At 36.7% G+C, this 19,723-nt stretch overlaps 1 protein-coding gene across 1 annotated transcript in view; it reads right to left on the reverse strand.

Annotated features, from left to right (window-relative positions):
* The window catches only part of CUL5 (cullin 5), a 33,244-nt gene extending 20,106 nt beyond the window's left edge, over positions 1 to 13,138 (reverse strand). The window contains exons 1-8 of the mRNA XM_015813038.1: positions 13,115 to 13,138; positions 5,847 to 5,956; positions 5,156 to 5,255; positions 3,892 to 4,068; positions 2,799 to 2,940; positions 1,903 to 2,048; positions 1,741 to 1,821; positions 693 to 786 (exon numbers count right to left, since the gene is read on the reverse strand). Of these exons, the coding sequence (XP_015668524.1) occupies positions 693 to 786; positions 1,741 to 1,821; positions 1,903 to 2,048; positions 2,799 to 2,940; positions 3,892 to 4,068; positions 5,156 to 5,255; positions 5,847 to 5,956; positions 13,115 to 13,138 (874 nt within the window). The remainder of the gene's footprint in view (positions 1 to 692; positions 787 to 1,740; positions 1,822 to 1,902; positions 2,049 to 2,798; positions 2,941 to 3,891; positions 4,069 to 5,155; positions 5,256 to 5,846; positions 5,957 to 13,114) is intronic.
* Between the last annotated feature and the right edge of the window lie 6,585 nt (positions 13,139 to 19,723).

The raw sequence follows: 19,723 nt of genomic DNA on the forward strand, positions 1-19,723 counted from the left end.
TTCACTTTTCCCAAATTTCATAGTTGGTTCACTCTCTTTAAAAAAAGGAAACTAATATAGTGAAAACAGCCTCAAGACAAGCCTTGGACAAAAAGATGCATAGCTTAATAGGATTCCTAGGGCTTAAACAGCAAATTCTTTGTAATCCTGAAAGGCTGATTAAAATTATAGAGTTGGAAGAGGCCATTTAGGCCACTGGATCTACCGTGTGCTCAAGATAGGAAACCAATATATTTAAATAAAGAGAGAAAATATATAATAGAGTAGTATAAAGAGTATAGAAGGGAATTGTGTTCCCAGATGTTACTAGATTAACTCATGTTCAAGAACAAGACTGGACAAGAATTGCATTAAATGGATATATGTGATACAAGAGATGATTTGGACTAGGAACAAGTCAACTGAATCCTTATTTCATTAATAAGACCAGACCTGTCTATTTTACCTACCAATTTTAAAGATCAACTGTTCTAACATCTTCGAAGAAGGGCAGATTATAAGTAATGACAAAAATGAAAATAGCACTGCATTATAAATTAACATATGTAACCTAAAATGTTATAGGGCAGAGAATAACTTTTAAGTGTACTGTAGTATTTTCCTTATGTCTCTTATAACAAAAGAATAGTAATCCATTTTTACTCCAACTATCTATAGGGAACACATTTCTCTTACTTTCAAGCTTCACTTACTTTCCGTTTCATTGCGTTTGATCATGCCTTGGCATTCAGCTAAAATTGTCTCTTTAAAGGAGGTCACCAAAGCATTCACACAGCACTCCATGAGCTGAAAAAAAAAAGTTAATGGTCAAATGTACACAGAATACTATTGTTTCAATACATTTGCATGGAATGGGAAAATTCATGCTGTACTACAAAACAATGAGTCTAACCTCTCCCACCCAAGATGTATACCATATCTAAAGAGGAAAATGGCAAGGACCATGGAGAAGTATTAAAATACTATTAATAACATATCTGCATAGGTAAATAAAATAGTGATTCTTAAGTTTCCAAGATCTGAAGGAGACTATGAAAGCCTTAGCTGGCAAGACAACACAAGTGGCATCAAAATTCTGGTATCTAAGTCAGCAGATCAAGCAAGCAGAACAATATACTTTCTGATTTTTCCAAGACAGGTAGTTTCCTAATATATTTAATATCCCGTATGTCCTAGAATGCACCATGCTGGGAGAGGATACCATATTCCAAAATGCATGTATAAAAGTCTTTAGTATACCACAGTATTCTTACTTGCACTAAGTGCTCTTGGTTTTTTGCTTGCAGATGGTTCATTACCCAACTAGGTAACAATTATCAGTGCAAGTTGATTATTTTACTAGTAGTATATAAGTCTTTATTATGATTGTCACACTTTTTCAAATTTACAAATCAATCAATGCATAGCATTGTTTTCTTAAAAGAACAAGGTTACTTTTCAACAAAGAACCACAAACACAAATTTGCTCATGGTTATGAAACAGCAACTATATGTTTACATTTTCAGAAACAGAAAAATCTACTTGGAAATAGCAATAGTTATCTTGTGTCAACTTCTGCAACAGAGAATTATCTCTGACCTTATAGAATTTCTGCTTTTAATTGCATACAATATATGTTACTATGTTAATGCAATCAGATATTTAAAAAAAGAAGGTTGAATAATTTCAGATTTATATAAATAGTGTAATATTCTAAACCTTTTAGCATATTAATTCTTGGTATTATTAAGAGTACTTACTGCTTCTACAGAGTTACATTCACGCCTTGTTTCTAAATACCGTAGTGCTCTTTTTTCTTCTTCTTTTAATTTAGCATCTGCCTGTGCAGAAACAGAACATCATATCTTAAAATATTAATATTTAACCAACAGACTTCTTCAAAAGAACACCTTCTCACTTACATATTTCATATAATTCTGTACACCATTTTGCTGCAAATACGAAGGGGCTTGAGTTCTGTAAAATCTCTCTGTTGAATCTAGGTATGCTTTTTCAAAATTATCCCGATAAATCTGGAGTTTATCATCAGGATTGGAACACAGATTAACTGTAACAAGAAATATCAAATTAAAGTAATTGCTAAGTCAATTCTTATGACTGTAAGAAATATACTTAATCTTCTTAAGACAATGACAATAGGAGTGGTATAAACTACAATAATTTGAATATAAAATTACTACTTGTCAAAATGGCTCTCAAGCAATTTGTGAAATAATAAAATCTATTTTGGAGAGGCTGTTCTTGATGTTTTAAAGTCAGAAGGTAAACTGAAGGTTTTTGGACTGACTACATTACATTCATAACTACTATCTTAAATTAATTCGTATTCCTAGACCATGGGTTTTGATTTATTTTTACATCCATTTTGTAACTTTTTTCCTATGCAAAAAGCAATAATGTGGTAATTTTTAAAAATTTTCCACTGAAGTGTTTGATGTAAATCCTTATTTACCAGATGAGAAAAGACAAAGTTGAAGCATGTGAAAAACCTTGCAGTTTCCTGGTCATTTAAACTTACATGGAGACTTAAAGTTCTAACTTGGCATGGCAGTTTTAAGAAATTTAAGAATTTACTGAAGTTTTTATTGCAATGACTTAAATCATTATGCACAGTCACACATATATATGTATGTTTGTACATATGTATTACTCCTAAGCATTTCTAATAAAATTAAAGATACTTATTCTCCTGTTAAGTATACTTGTCAGCAATCTTTTTACTAGTGAAAGCCTACCAGAAGAATGCTACAATAATATTCATATACAATGTAATAATATCTTACATAACAAGACATACCATAAGATTCTCTAACACCAATGACAAGTTGAGAGTCAAATGCTTCTCCTAAACGTTCAGCATGGACCAACTTCATTGCACTGTCTTGAAGGCGGGTTTTTATGTTTGAAAATATGGACTCATTCCAGGTATCTAGCATGAGCTAAAAATACAATAATAATTAAACAGCAAACATGATGGACCAATTTCTAAAACACAAAACATAACTTTTATTTTATTTTTAGATTTAAATCTGGCAGATTTAAAATAAATTTGATTATCTCTCAACCAGTAACAAATATTGACATCAGCATATTACAGTAATGTTTATCTTGATGATTAAAATAGTCTGGTACTAAAAATGTATTTTAAGAAACTCAGCGTAAAACTACATAAAGACCTTTCTACCAAAGGTTTTTCCTCATTCTTTATGTTTCGTTACAATATATTTTTATCAGTCACCAACTTGTATGTATGTATCACTCATAAGCACATGCAAACAAGCATACAAAATAAATATTCAATACTACCTATAATATATGCTGAAATAATAACGATGTTTGACAGTGGAAAGTAGAATGGTAATCAGTGTGACCACACTTTAAAAGATGGCAGTATCACTAGAGCTATCTGGACTCTTCAGAAAATAACTGCTATAGCTGAATAATACTATTACTGGAATTAATCAAAATGGCAGAAAACAATGTGCATTCAAGTTATGTATAAGTCTTCCTCAGAAGATTCAAAATTGAGTCTGCATTTATAAGCAGAGGGCACAATTAGTATTTAGTTACCCTGGAGGTGAAGACTCTCGTTGTTTGTAATTTGTCCTTGCCACAGATAAAATTCAAAAGCACTAAAAATAAGTCACAGTCTTTATGTCAGCCAACAGCAGCAACCTCAGGGTTGTTACATCTGACTTAACTTTTCCCATCTCCTACTATTTACTTTTTCTTTTTTTTAAAAAAAAAATCTGCATGAAGAATTCTGGATGAATCAAACCCTGCATATTCTTTAGTCCTATCTCATCAGTTCCCCCTACTGACTGAGGGGTACAGCATTTCATTTTTCTGCTTCATCATAAAACAAGGCTACAACGAAACCCAGCACTTACCTTCCGTACAATACTGTCTTCTACATTGGATTTTTTATTGCTGCCTTGTTTACCCATGAGAGTAATCTCTAACTGACAAAATGGCTTGGGTAAGATATCACATTGTGTGAAGAATTTACGCCATTCTACAATATAGGCTTTCAGTAATGCAGTATCATCTTGGTGGCTCAGCACTCTCTGAAAGCAAGAGAAGGGCAAATATAAATACATTTAAAAAGAATTTCCACTTTGTGAACAAATAGACATTACACCCCCCCACCCACCCATTTCATTTTGGATATTGAGGTTTAACTTCATCATGTGTGTGTGTAACACACAGACAGACACACACACACACACACACACACACACACACACACACAAACATATTAATATGACATATATTTTTAGAAAATGTGCCTGAAATTAAGGAAACAATTACTAAAAAAAAATATCAAGAAGATGAAAGAGAGCTTAAGATGCCAGCTTTTTATGTCTAAGTCTTAGAAGTTATCAAGCCACTGAAGCAATAATCTGAAAAGTATTCAAAACTGTGAATGGCACGATAGTAGGCATGCTTACTTGGAAGTATGTTCTGAGAATTTTTGATGCTTAGCTGTATTTAGTCCCAGTGCATCTGAATAGAAAATTATAGTTTTAACCAATCAAAATGCATGCATTTAATGTTTTCACAGACTGCTTTCTAAACAGGTAACATAAATGAACTGAGGAGGGGTATCAAAATGTGTAATGAGCTGCTGAATATAAATGAAGAAGAAACAATATAAAAATGTGGTTCTGTAATATTTGAGTTTTAAAATGAGATGTTATTGACATAGAAGCATTATCAAGAGTTATTTAGAAAATAGAGGCACACAATTTCCCAGGCAAAACACTCATATAGCACAATCAGAATGTTCAGTTCAGAGGTTAGTCTTAATTGTATTTTGGAGACTTAAACTCAAGCAAACATGTATAGGGTGATAGCAGTATAATTTGATATTGATATATATGAAATATATACAGACTAAACTATCCATATCTAACTCCTGTTATTTTAATTGAGCCCAGATTAATCAAGACAAACATCTATACTGATTTTACAGTGACTAATTTGGTTTGAGTCCAAACTATAGTTGTACTTGTTACAGTACTGAGTATTTTTGTGCATAATACACAGTATCCTATCAAGAGGCATCTGAATGTGTTTGAGTTCTTAAATGTGGATGTAAAATCTAAAAAAATATATATTGTTAAAAATACTTGCTAATTATGTTTAACTTACCGCTTGTGCTTGCTTAATAAAATCAAGGATATCTTCTTTCAAAGCCTGATGTATTTTTGCTGGGCCTTTATCATCCCACAGACAAACTCCATGGACATCTCTAGAAAACATGCACATTCAAATCAAGTTAAAATAACTTCTGAATTTATTTTACATGTTGTATAATAAATTGCTTGCTTGTGTGCATCAAAAATGCACAATCCCAAAAACCTAACTAAATGAAATGCCAACAATACTATGTTGATCATAACTAGAGGTGGGGGAAAGGAGAAAACAATATTATCTTCCTGAAATTTAACACACATATTAGAATAAATAAATATGTAAATTCACTATTAATGCTTGAATGGTCAATTAAAGAAGTAATCAGATTCTCATATTTTTCATTTGCAGATAAAAACCCAAGCATAGCTTTTATGACAATTGAAGCTAAAGATACAAAAGTTAATGTCCTATATGTTAATAGGCTGTCTTTTTTTCTTAGATTATCCCTTTTAGTACATGATTGCTTTGGTTATAAATGTAAGATCTTCAACAGCCCTTAACAGTCAGCACAGAAGTATTTAAAACAAATTCCCGTGAGAAATCTATCACAGAGTCTTCCTTTGAACAATTGCTCTGATAAGACACTGCAGAACAAAAAATAAATATTTTTCTATTCCAAGAAATAGACATTTCAGAAGTTACTTACGAAAATAGATCAAACCATTGTTGTTTAGTAACAGATTCTTGGCGTAAAAGCTTCAGAACAATTGGGCGCATAAAATCCCATTTGTCTTCAAACTGAAGTGATCCTTTATTCTTTAAGAGGAGAAAAAAAGAGTTTAGTTGAATGGAAATGTGTATTACACCTCAGCAATATTCAGAAGCTTTCCCAATGGGGCTTATTTCCAAACAAGCATGTATAGTATTGAAACTAGAACAAGACTGATGTTAGACAACCTAACTTTAAATAATTTATAGCGGATTACCATGTGAAATTCCATGATTACACAAAATGCTGTTTGCATACCTTGCGGAAATATATATATATAAAAAACACATGAATAACAATAAACAGCTTCGTATTTCAAATGTGCTAAATGTGCCACTGTTTAAAAATATCATGAAAGAAAATTAGTTCTCATTTCTTCTGAGTGAATAGCTCATGATTCCCCACCTAAATAATTATGTAAAATTGGATTATCCAGGGGACATACTATTAAATCATAATGAAACAATGATAAAAGAAACAAATATACTTACAATACAATAATCTTAATGACTAAATAATAGTTTATACTACGAAGTACAGCACTAGGAATCTACAATTTTTATATGAATCCAACATACATATCAGCAGTGTTTTGCAATAAATTATTTGGATCCATATAAGCACAAAGGGACCTAATGTCACATTGTTCTCATTCTAGTCTATTTCTTTGAAAAACTGCTATCTCCATATTAAAATATGTGATGAAAAGGGAAATACATTTTATATAGCTGACAGTAATAATGTTTATATAGTGATATCTGAGCTGCTCAAAGACAGAAAAGATTAAAATTGCTGTAAGATGTTGCCATTCTATTGAAATTTTAGATTCAAAAATAGAATGTAATTAGACAAAAAATAACCAGTGATATCAAATATTATCATCATTTCATTATAGACCTGCTTCTTTGCTCCTATCATGTTTTTCTTTACATGTTTTTCTTTGTGGATTAGTTTTTGGGTTTTTTTAAAAAAAAACCCCTTCAGTTTAAGAAAAGAGTCAAGAAAAATTCATAATTAAAGGAACACACAAAGTGAGATGTTCAAATATAATAATGACAAGTTACACTTATTGTATTTATAAGTTTGCTTCTACATATACGATCATCCTTCTTGGTATTTTACCAATTCTGTCCCATAAATATTCCTTCAAAAGCAACATATGATCATGCTACCTCTCTACAATATTGGCATCATGGTAACTCCCTCAATGTGACAAAGAAAGTCCACTAGGAACATTCAATTCAGCACTGCACACAGTGTATGAATTATTCCTTTCTTAATGCTGTTCAGAATCACCATGTGTGAGTTGGGCAGCCATAGAAATCTATTTAACAAATAAACAAACAAACATCTAAGACAGTGGTGGCGAACCTATGGCACGGGTGCCAGAGGCGGCACTCGGAGCCCTCTCTGTGGGCACACGTGCCGTTGCCCCAGCCTTGCCTCCCCCCACGACCCCCTCCTCTCCAGCAGCCCCCCTGAAGGAGAGTCGCCCTCAAGCATGGCCCACATGGAGCAGTGCAGCCAAGGACATGGCAGCCAGGCAGCGTAGACAAGACTCTGCTCTCACATCGCATCATGCAGTTGATGCTGCAGGGCACGGGCAGAGGGTGTGGCCGCTATAGCGCTGCTGGGTTGCCTGGGCGATCTGCGGCGGGCCCTGGAGGCGGTGAGTGGTCCTATGGGCAGGTGGGGTGGGGGATGAGGGGGCAGAGTGGGGGCGCAACAGGGGGGTGGAGCGGGGGCGGGGCCAGTTTTTGGGCACTTGGTCTCTAAAAGGTTCGCCATCACTGATCTAAGATAAGACTCTCAGAGTATCTTCATGAAATCAATTAACTTTACAAAATGTATAAGAACAAATCCCCTATTTCTTCAACATTTTTGACTGGGGTTATAATGATAGAATGTTTTATTGCCTAACCCCTTTACCTATGCAGATATTTTACAGAAGCCATTATTTTACTATTAAGTAAACTACAGTTAAGCAACCCATGACTTAGGTTCTTTGTGCAAATGCAGGTAAATATACTGTATAACAATTTTCCACCAGGTTGTTCCATTGTACACTGCCCACAACAAGATTTCTAACTTAGTAGGCAAGATTTCCACTATTCTCTTTATGAAGTACTTTTATAGACCATGTTTCAGAATGCCTTTCTTTCCTTGCTTGATTTGAGCATTTCGCCGATACCTGATTCTGAATAGAAGCTCATTGCTCAACTTGAAATCTTTTTCAAGAAAAGAGACATTAGTAAATAAGATTCATGACTGGTAATTAAATATCAATAGTTGAAATGAAAATAATCAATCATAAACTGTCACAAAGCTTAAGTAGAAATGCTACCATATTTTGAGTACTGCCTGCAGACAATATAAACACTAAGACTACTATTTAGCTAAATTAATATAATGGAAAATTTTATAAATGTTATGTTCTTTCCTTTATATAGCCATGTTATGCTGTCATTATCTCTGAGAGCTTTACTGATACTCCTGGATTTTTAACTCTCAAGAAAAAGTTTACTACATTATAGTGAGGATGCACATATTTCTAGAAATAGATTATACTATGAGCCTAGAGCATGAATGAACATGAAAAATATTTCCAAAGATTATTGAATAAAACTACAATATGCACTACAAATCTGGTCTTTCAGCAGTGTGATCAGTTCAACATTTTTCACTAAGAATATGGCCTAATACAATTGTACTGAATAATCACAATTGGATGAGTTTGTAAAACATGCTTAAATTATAAACCAAAGTCTACTAACCAAAATAACTGAGTTCACCTAAGACATTAAACAGATTTCATAACTTCTTAGCAAACTGAGCAAACTTGGCAACTGAAAATTGTTTCACTAGTGTAGCTCTACTGCAAGAAGATAAGAGGTGCTATAATCAAGGACTTCATATCAGCCCAATTTAGAACTTTGTTTCTACTTGCTTTCTTCTCCCTTTCAAATCTTGGAGGTTGGAAAACTTGGAGGGTAGGAGGAGTACAACAGCTGTTTAATTTACAGGACCACCTGGACCCACAAATAAAGCAAAGAAACAAAGAGGTACAGATAATACAGCAACAAAGAAACTGGGACAAGTGATACTACAGTAGCACCACCTGTATGGGCTTTGTGCAAAAGGGAAAAAAAGACATCGCAGTATATGCCTGTTGATTCCACTTTTATTCTCCCCCCAAAAAATATTTATAAAAATGCAGCCAATGCATGTTAGCCATAAGAATATTATGTTTTAATTTACGCTCTGGAATTTCAACCAAACCCAATGATAACGCTATGATTCCATACACACACACACCTTTGCTTCCTTCACTTTGTACCCTTGAAGAAGGGTACAAAAGATAATTGATGGAGAAAATATGAAGGTGGAGGAGATGAAGGAAGAGACAGGAAGATAGCAGGGATTAATGCTCTATCTTCAACAGACTGAAGAGGAAGGGGGGAAGGGTTGATGAACTCGAGATTCCTTGCAGAAAGAAGACTCAATTTTGAGCCAACTTTTTTTCACTAATCACAGTAGATAAATTAATTGGTTTGATCCAACAAATCAGGCTGTTCACTGCAGAAACAAAATGAAACCCTTGCAAAAAGACAATATTAAAAAAGCTGTAAAAATAAATATTGCCTCGGAGGGGCTAATGTCTTATCGCGAAACTGATCAAAATATGTCTTTGATCTACTTCTCAGTGAACAGAATGGGAAACTACTCCAATGTTTGGCACTTCATAATAATAACAAGTATTTATCTAGATTTAGTTACGTATAGCTAACAAAATTTGTAAATTCAGATAATTCAACATGATTATTTCTAAAAGCTACTATTATAACAGTGTAGGCCATTTTGAAACAATGCATGAGGAATTAATGCATGAAAGTTAAAAACAATGTCAGGGAGGCCTACTCACCTAAAACTCTTTTGAGCACCTAAAAACAGTTATCCTGCAAACTGCATCACATTAAGCCATAGCACATGTATAAATCATGTCAATAGTAAGGTGTTTTAAAACCATGGTTAAGTAAGTCATAGCCTGACATGATGTGTGAACTTTAGTATTGGGAACCTTAACTCATGTTCTACCCTGCTCTATGGAGTAGAGAGTTAGTCTCTGACAGAAGGCCACCTGAAGAGACTAGAAGCATTTGAAATGTGGATTTACAGGCGGCTGTTACGTATAAGCTGGGCTGACAAGATCAGAAATGAGGTGATAAGCTGCCTGGGAAAGCCAAGGGAAATCATCAAAACAATTAAAAAACAAAAATTAGAATATTTCGGACATGTTATGCGACACTCAGAAAAATACGGCATACTCCATGTAATCCTCCAGAGAAAGATTGAAGGCAAACGAGGTCCAGGAAGAAGAAGAACATTGTGGCTTCAAAATCTAAGGGACTGGTTTGGACAAAACTCAGCAGCACTTTTTCGCGCGGCTGCTGATAAAAACAGGATCGCCAACATGATTGCCAACATCCGATAACGGATATGGCACAAGAAGAAGAAGAACTCATGTTGCTTTCATTGTTATGCGTATACGTGTATTGATGATTTAGGATTCTTCCACCCCTGGATACGTGCCAAGAATGGTATTAATTTTACTTTGCACACATTAACATTTTAACAGTTTTATTAAGATAGCCAGGATTAGGACACTCAGAAATCTAGAAGCAACTATGAGTAGGCTTCTGTTTCCAGATAATCTGGAATATTATCAAGATAAATTCTCAAAATTCATTTGGTTTTCCTCCCACCAGATTAAAAGCCAGAACCATGCAATATTTTCACAGATGGCCAAGCTGCATAAGATTGGCATCTTCAAGCATATCCATTCTATTCATAAACACTAGAAATTTTGAGAAACTAATGCATTTTATGAACATCCATCATCCATCAGATTAGATTTAGAAGAATATGAACAGGACAGTAATATAATAAGAGCCATATGAATGCATGTTGTTTCTTTACAATGCTCAACACAACTTGATCGAAAAATATTGATTGAATTTTTAGATGGCTAACCTTCAATGAACAGATTAATCTCATATATATTTAAATATCTGTATGGTTCAAAAAATAAAAGTATTTTTGTATGATCCATTTTAACATTTGACTTTAGTATTATTATATACTATTTCTTATTACTGCTTTTTACCTATTTTTGAGATTATGCTCATTTTTAAAATAAATCTATTTATCTAATCATTAAAAATCACAATTTCTGCCCATCCAGCATTTATATAAATTTCTTTTTAATGTTGAAATGTTGTCAGTGAATAATTTTAAAACAAATGTACTTCCTTACAGCCACCATTTCTGAGCCATAAACTAGCCCTCCAAATTTTAACCTTAGTATTGTGTGAACCGCTCAGTGAATTCACGTGCAGACTAATCTGAGCTATATGAAGCAAATAGTAGCATAATGTAGAATAGAATAAACAGAAGCATAATGTAGTTTTAATCTATTAATAGTTATTTTAAAACATTTAGTTCATATCCACTTTTATTTTGCATATATGTAAGTGATTGCATATGCTTTCTTTTATGAAATGTTCAATGTTTTATGAGCAAGAAAGTAGATTACTATCAAATCATTGAACACAATATACAAACACAGTAAATTAAGTAAAGATTTGTTAAAGTATATCAGATAGATAGGAAACATTTCAACTATATTTCCAATTTTAAAGATCAACATTAAATTCAAGCTACTAGCCATGCTCAACACTGAGAAAAAATACCTGCACTAGAAATCTCTTTACCTTTACCCTCAATAAGTATATTTCTAAATTCTCTGAAATGTATATTCACATACAAATGTTCTCTTTCCTTACCTTATAACTATACTTTTATTCTACGACTACTTAATGGGAGGTATAAAATATTTAAAACATAAGAGCACATTATCAAGTGGACTATTTCATCACACTTTTCAGGGCAGGTTAAATGCAGTATGGAAACAAATGGCTTTGGGGATTTCTTTGGTAAAGTGATAAGACAAAGTTTATTTCCACCCAGTCGGCTACCTGCAGTTAAGGATAGCCAAGCAGAAAAAAATCTGATCCATGAGATACCAATCAAAGCCCCTCAGAAAATATTGGCATTCATGTTGGCATTCACACAACACAAGCAGCCACACTCAACCATGCTTCCCCCCCCTTAACACTTTGGGCCAGCCATTCTCCCTCAGCCCAACCCACCTTTTGAGTTGTGGTGGTGAAAACAGGAGGCATGAATATTAGCAGTTTTCTATACATACATACATACATACATACATACATACATACATACATACATTAGATGATAGATAGATAGATAGATAGATAGATAGATAGATAGATAGATAGATAGATAGATAGATAGATAGATAGATAGATAGATAGATATGATGGAAGACTGATAGCACTCTCATCCATAAACCATTATTACAGGAGCTGAGTGTACACAACATACTACAGGAGGCATGAATATTAGCAGTTTTCTATACATACATACATACATACATACATACATACATACATACATACATACATAGATTAGATAGATAGATAGATAGATAGATAGATAGATAGATAGATAGATAGATAGATAGATAGATAGATAGATAGATAGATATGATGGAAGACTGATAGCACTCTCATCCATAAACCATTATTACAGGAGCTGAGTGTACACAACATACTAAGTAAAATTCTGGCCGGATAATGTGTGTTATTAAGGTGTGCACAAACGCAGTCAGCTTAGTTGGTTTATATGGTGATGTAACCGAGTCCATTCAGGCAATATCGGGTTAGCGCGTTACATGAACCCAGCCACTCACTCTCTCTTTCTCATCTACACGGGCTGGATCTCTAGGTCGGTCCCCCTTGTTCGGCCGTGGTTGGCTAAAAAAAAAAAAGGGGGGGGGCTCTTACCGCTCACGGCCGAGGGCATTGCATGAATAAACGGTACGAACGTTGTTCAGTTTAACAGGACCGCGGAAGTCAAAGGGTAGCGCGGTCACGAATACAAACCCCCACGTCCTCCCAGCCCCCCTTATTAGGGCTCCCTCCGTCACTCCTCCATTTCCTGACGGCCCTCCCTTCCCTTCCCTTCCCTTCCCTCCCCTCATGAGCTCCTCCAGCCCCGGGGCTGGAGGAGCCAGTGGTCGGACGGGCCAAGCCGGGCGAGGGGGTGCCCGCTTCGCTCCCTCTCACCTTTAAGAGATTAGACGCCGCCATATTCTTCGCCCCCCCCCAGCCCACGCGCGTTCCGGAGCACGGCGGGGCCTTCCCGAGCCAGCAGCTCCGGCGCCCTCCCCGCTCTTCGGGGCCGGCCTTCGGGCTGAAGCCGGTCTCCGTTTACATGGTCTCGGACGGGCCGCGGGCGAGCGAACGAGCGCGCGGCGAGGCTCGACTCTCGGCTTGTCCGCTTGCTCGGCGACGGCGGCGGTGGATTCGGCCTTCTGGGCTCTCCTGAGGGCCGTCACTCTCAGCGCCTCATGGCGACAGCAGCCCCGCGGGATTCCGGGGTCTGGTGGCGGGAGTAGCAGCGGCAGCGGCAGCGGCGTTCCGGCTCTTCGCGAGGGGCCGGCCGAGCCCGCATGATGCGGTGCCGAGGAGAGGAAAGTCCACAGCCGGAGGAGAGAGCGCTGCGGCTCAGTCCCATAGCGCCATCTACCGAGCGGAGGGCGTTCTTCCCTTCCCTTGGGAGGAACCCGGGAAGAAATGTCGGTACCGCTCTCGGTCTCCGGTGGGTTGGTGGGTTGGTGGGGCGGTTGGTTTTGGCCACCGCACTCCTGCGGGTGAATAGTAAAAGCTGTTAGCGGTGGGCCAGGTGAGAAACTGGTTCCAATTTGTTGCTTGCACTCGCCTGACAAATTTAAGCGCGCATGGTCCTTTTACTTTAGTCAGGGGTAGGCAACCTCGGCTCTTTTATGACTCGTGGACTTCAACTCCCAGAATTCCTGAGTCAGCATAGCTGACTCAGGAATTCTGGGAGTTGAAGTCCACGAGTCATAAAAGAGCCGAGGTTGCCTACCCCTGACTTTAGTGAACAAATGCAGGGAATTATGAACTGAGCACCGAGGCGGTCTTGCAACACAGGACACCAGAGTTGGTGTTTCAGTGTCATGGGTGCTCTTGCACGTATTCTGAGGTATTCGTGGCAAGCCACCCCACCTGGCCCCAAATTAGGCCTTCTTTTGCTCCCTTGAGAATTTGGATTAAATTACTATATGGGTACTCTTGTTGAGATAGATTCAGCAGGAAACCAGGTTTTGGATGTTTAATACTGCTGCTATTGCAAAGTTCTGGGGCAGGGGCATTCTGGGGGAAAAGCACCCAGAATGAAAGGTAGGAGGATAGGACTGGCTTAGCTTTGATAGTCTATAGCAGGGGTAGTCAACCTTGGCTCTTTTATGACTCGTGGACTTCAACTCCCAGAATTCCTGAGCCAGCTAAGCTGGCTCAGGAATTCTGGGAGTTGAAGTCCACGAGTCATAAAAGAGCCAAGGTTGACTACCCCTGGTCTATAGGTAGGTCTACAATAAGGTAGAATGAGGAATGTGCACCATGGGTTATCTATCTCAGTTCTTCTGGAATGTAAACCTGGTCTAGTCAACTAGACTTTGAGTTGAATAGATAATTTTCTGCGGATGTGCAGGTTGAGTGATCGGAGTTTTGAGTTCATAAAGTGGACAATACAAGTTGTAAATCTAGGGGCATCTGCAGAAGGAGGTCAAAAAAGTCAAGATGGTGACTGTGACTGCCTGATCAAAGCCCCAGCCCAGAATATCAATGTAGAAAAGCAGTGGGACTTCAATCAAGTGGTTGTAGCTGCCATGTTGACCTTTTTTAGTCTTCCAGGGGCACTCCCCAAATGTAAATTTGTTTAGTGACAAGATTAAAAAAAAAAACAAATAGTAGTGAACCTGCTTTATGGTTCTTGATGAGAATGGCCCTTTGAAATGGATTTTTTGGACATTTCTTGACATTTTTCTTCCTGCTAGCCTCATCTCGTGCCATATTCATAATGTTTTCGTGGAACAGATACAAGGAAAAGGAAACGCCAACATCCCAGCTTATAGATAAGGACGGGGTATGGGATGAAGACATAGATATCTGTTTGTAACTTTACTAAACTTGTAAGATCAGGTGTCATATCTTTTCTTCATTTCACTCTTTCCTTGACTTTTTTTCTTTTACTTTCTTGGCACTTTTTATTCTTTATTACTTTCTGAGTTTAGTTTGTATTAGTTTTTATTGCTGTACTGAAAATTGTCAATAAAATTTATATATAAACTGATCCTTCCTATAGCTATCTTTTATTGCCAGTCTGCAAACCCTTTGGTTTTTCCCCCCTTCCATTCAATCTTGTCTTATTTTCAGAGACTGCCTTGTAAGTCCTTCACTTTTCTTGGCAAGCAATCACTTTTCAGAAATTATTTACCATTGTCTCCCTTTCTAAGGCTACAAAAAAGCGACTGCCCAGGCTTCCTATAGCTATCTTGCCAGTCTGCAAACCTTTTTGTTAATTACCTGCAACTGCACTAAAAGTCAGTCTTCAGNCAATCTTGTCTTATTTTCAGAGACTGCCTTGTAAGTCCTTCACTTTTCTTGGCAAGCAATCACTTTTCAGAAATTATTTACCATTGTCTCCCTTTCTAAGGCTACAAAAAAGCGACTGCCCAGGCTTCCTATAGCTATCTTGCCAGTCTGCAAACCTTTTTGTTAATTACCTGCAACTGCACTAAAAGTCAGTCTTCAGGTAATATTCATAACTAGATTAATAGATTAAGCCAATGGAGAAAGACATATAGGAAAAAGATATTGACATCAAGTTGAAAGATCTTTCATTATGATTTGGTCATCTTTATCTGCTCAGTAAAAATCTTTGCATTCTATTGGTTTATGCAACAAAAATACGACTGTGTGACTAGTTTATTGGTCCTTATCCCTTTGGGGCTTTTTTGCAAATATATCTAAAAGCAGGTTTATATATTTGATTTATGTTTTATTGGCATCACTGTTAAATGGAAAATCAATTTTCTACCTAAGCCGAATGGATTATAACTGAATATCACAGACAGTTAAGAAAAATGTTTTGTTTTTAACAGTACTTATTTCGTAGACCTTTAAAGATTCAGAAAGTGATTTTTTATTACATTTTATTATTAATAAGAGTCGCAGAAGAAAATATTTACTAATGTGACAAGTTTTTCATTTCTCTGCTACATATAATTTCAACAATGGTAAAGCACTGCAATTGAAAAAAATCCACTGGTGCAGAATGCATTACATTATAAGCATTGCAAAGAACAAGAAGATGCCGTATGCTGATTTATGCTCCATCTGACTAACTACAGAAGCAATCCAACGTTTGGGACAAGTTTTCCATGCCTAACTTCAGTAGTCTTGGAAGCTAAGTAGGACTGAGCCTGGTTAGTACTTGGAAGAAGACCACTGAGAAATCCCAGGGCTTGGATTTGCAGATTGTTGGACTCGATGATCTCCAAGGTCCCTTCCAACTTTAATATTATATTATATTATATTATATTATATTATATTATATTATATTATATTATATTATATTATATTATATTATATTATATTATATTATATTATATTATATTATATTATATTATATTATATTTATATTATATTATATTATATTAATTATATTATATTATATTATATTATATTATATTATATTATATTATATTATATTATATTATATTATATTATATTATATTATTATATTATAATTATATTTGAAGCTAACCTAAGTCATGGTAAAATTCTCCCACAACAAGACAATAGCAGACTGCTGCTATCAGCTTGCCACAGAAACATGGATGTGTTTGTGACGTGACCAGAATTGAACATAATTCAATTTCCTGGAGATGTTTGAGATTGAGATTGAACTTGATTCCTTTTCCATGAAAAGCAAATGTTCTATCAGTGAGCTCTAGCCTAGCATACATTTTTTGCATATATGGCTGTTTGTGTGTGTATGAGCAAGAGAGAGAGAGAGGAGAAAGGGGGAGAGAAATTTTTCACTTCAATATATGGAGGATTTTAATGGGCAAAAGAATTTGATAGGTGTAACCAAGTAGTTAAATGGAAGGAACAGGTATCACATTTTATACTGCTTTTCAGAAATAAGGGTAAGTAAACCAAAGCAGAAATTCAATGGAATCCCATGTTTCATAGTTCATTTCATGTAAATTCTAAGAAGGAGTCGCGTATAAGCAAGAGTATTGTAGAAAATAGCTCACTGCTTATCAGATTTTGACTTAATGATGCTTGCTTGCTTGCTTGTTGGGTGTTTGGCAAATAATATCCTCCAATGACAACTTCTCATGTTCTATAAGTGAAACAGAGCCACTGGCAAATAAAGGACTGGCTTCTTCAATCTTTGTATGCAGCAACTGATAAAATGTCTACTTTTGTAGAACACGGTTAATGTACAGAAGGTTTGGCATTTAAGCTGACTTTGAAGTCGAGAGGGTCCAAACTTGTCCATCCTGGCTGGGTGTTTGGAAGCTGTAGTTCCAATACATCTGGAGCATAACTTGTTATAGCAGCCTGCATTATAATTAGCATTCTGGGGGAAGAAAGAATTTAGAGCAGCATAAAACTTCTTTTGGCCTACATATTTCATGTTACTTCAAAAAAAAAAGTGGGATTAGGTAGCCCTTTAGTAATGTGGAGTGCTGCAGGGGGCAGCCTCAATCGAGGGGATTTCTCCATTATTCCATCTCCAATCATTTATTTTTATTTATTATGATCATAGTGCCTGGGGTCAAACTACCTCTTTATGGTTAAGAAAGTGGATCCTGTTAGATCTCAAGGGAAAGATGTTCCACAGGGCAGGGGCTACTGTGGAAAACGCACGCTTCCTGGCTCTCACTAGATGCCAACATTTAATGCAAAGGATCATAACATTAAGTTCTCTCCAAATCTTGGTTGACACTCCAAAGTTTTTATTTCAGATTGTCTAGAGCACGGGTGTCCAACCTTGGCAACTTAAATTTAAGACTTGTGGACTTCAAGTTCCCAGCATTCCCCAGCCAGCCATATTGAAGTCTACAAGTCTTAAAAGTTGTCAAGGTTGGATACCAACCCCGGGTCGTGGCCCACAACCAGCCATGAGCTGTTCGGAACTGGGCTACTCAAGCTGAGGGCAAGCAATGTCCAAGTGTGTCCGTGTGCACTCCAGTTGGATGAGCAGCGGGCATGCTTGCCTGGTGCTTGCACAAATGGAGTTGTGCGCATACTTGCCCACCACTCACAATGAACCATCCCCTCCCCCCCGGTCCACACAGCTGGAAAGGTTGGGGAACTCTTGTCTATAGGACATCTTAATAAAATTTTGATGACCTTAGTTCTATGATATCTCTCCTACGTTCCTCGGTCAGAAATCATGACTACCACTTTTACATTGTCCTTCTTGCTCCTCCTCCAGTTCTGCTGCAATTATTTATTTATTTCACTTCTTTATTAAACATATATGCTACCCGTCTCACTGTAACAGTGACTCTGGGTGGCTTACAGCATAATAAAAAGATAATACGAAAGAATTTCAAATTAAAAAAGACTAAAAGACTAAAGACTAAAAAAAAAAATCAAGAAAACAGGCGACATGGGAGTGGGGACTTTCTTTTGACCCCCTCAGGCACCCCCAGCATTGAGCGTTCTTATCAGGGCCCTAGGTCAGCTAGTAGAGTCAGGTTATAAGGCTCTTCTGGAAGGCCAAAGTGTGGGGGATGACCGATAGGACAATATTCCAAAGGGTGGGCGCTACAGTCCAAAAGGCTCCCTGCCAGCCAAAATTCTTTGGCAGCCAAGATCTGAATAAATCTCAAAGGTGGTTTTTTTCTTCAAAAGGCAACTGGGCTGTTTTTTCCTTGAAGAAGATGAAGAAAACATTTTGCTTCTCATCCAAGAAGCTTCATCAGTTCTGATGGCGGGAAAATGTTTCGCTTCTCATCCAAGAAGCTTCATCAGTTCTGATGGCGGGAAAATGTTTCACTTCTCTCCTGAGAACCAAAACGTTTTCTTCTTCTTCTTCTTCCTCAAGAGGAAAAAAAAACAGTCCAGTTGCCTTTTGAAGAAAAAAGCACCATTGAGACAACTGTGACCTGGATGACTGAGAATCTCCACAGATCTGAAGAAGGTTTCTTCAGTTGGAACGAGCTGGAAGAACCAATCCCACTGAGATGAAATGGGTCCTCAGTTAATTATGCTGATAATAACGGCATCCTGTGTGCAACGTCTTTATTTACCAGAATAATCTTCAGAGGGATCTTTAACTTGGGAGTGAGATTTTACTTTCTTCCAACCCGGTAACCTCTTTGGGATGCTTAAATTTTTTTTCATCCCTTGGAAAGACAATTGGTGTAAAATACTTCTCACAACTGGAGGAAGAATGAGTGTAAAAGCACAAGTGAATGTGAATGAATTAGTATATCTTGCCCCACCACCAATCTCACCAACTTGTTCAGTGCTTTCCATCCCAAAAAGGTTGCCCCCCCTCCTGGACAGGCGCTTCTTTTGAGCAAAGTTAAACACAGATAAATGAATGGGTGCCCCTGAGGTCCACAGTGAAAAAATATGGAGAATTCACATGATTAATACATCCTATTTCATGCACATGGTGGTTATGAAGGACCAGGCTTCACTTTTTTTGACAATATTCATAGTTACAACATCTCAAAAAAAAATTGTTAGCAACAAATGATAACTAAACCTGAGTCGGCCTCGTAGAAAATAGTTATATATGTCTTTCAAAAAGTTGCAAAAGATGAAAACCAAAGAATTCTG

This window comes from Protobothrops mucrosquamatus, unplaced genomic scaffold, assembly GCF_001527695.2.
Source record: "Protobothrops mucrosquamatus isolate PMUCROS unplaced genomic scaffold, P.Mucros_1.0 scaffold_66, whole genome shotgun sequence".
Classification (NCBI taxonomy): domain Eukaryota; kingdom Metazoa; phylum Chordata; class Lepidosauria; order Squamata; family Viperidae; genus Protobothrops; species Protobothrops mucrosquamatus.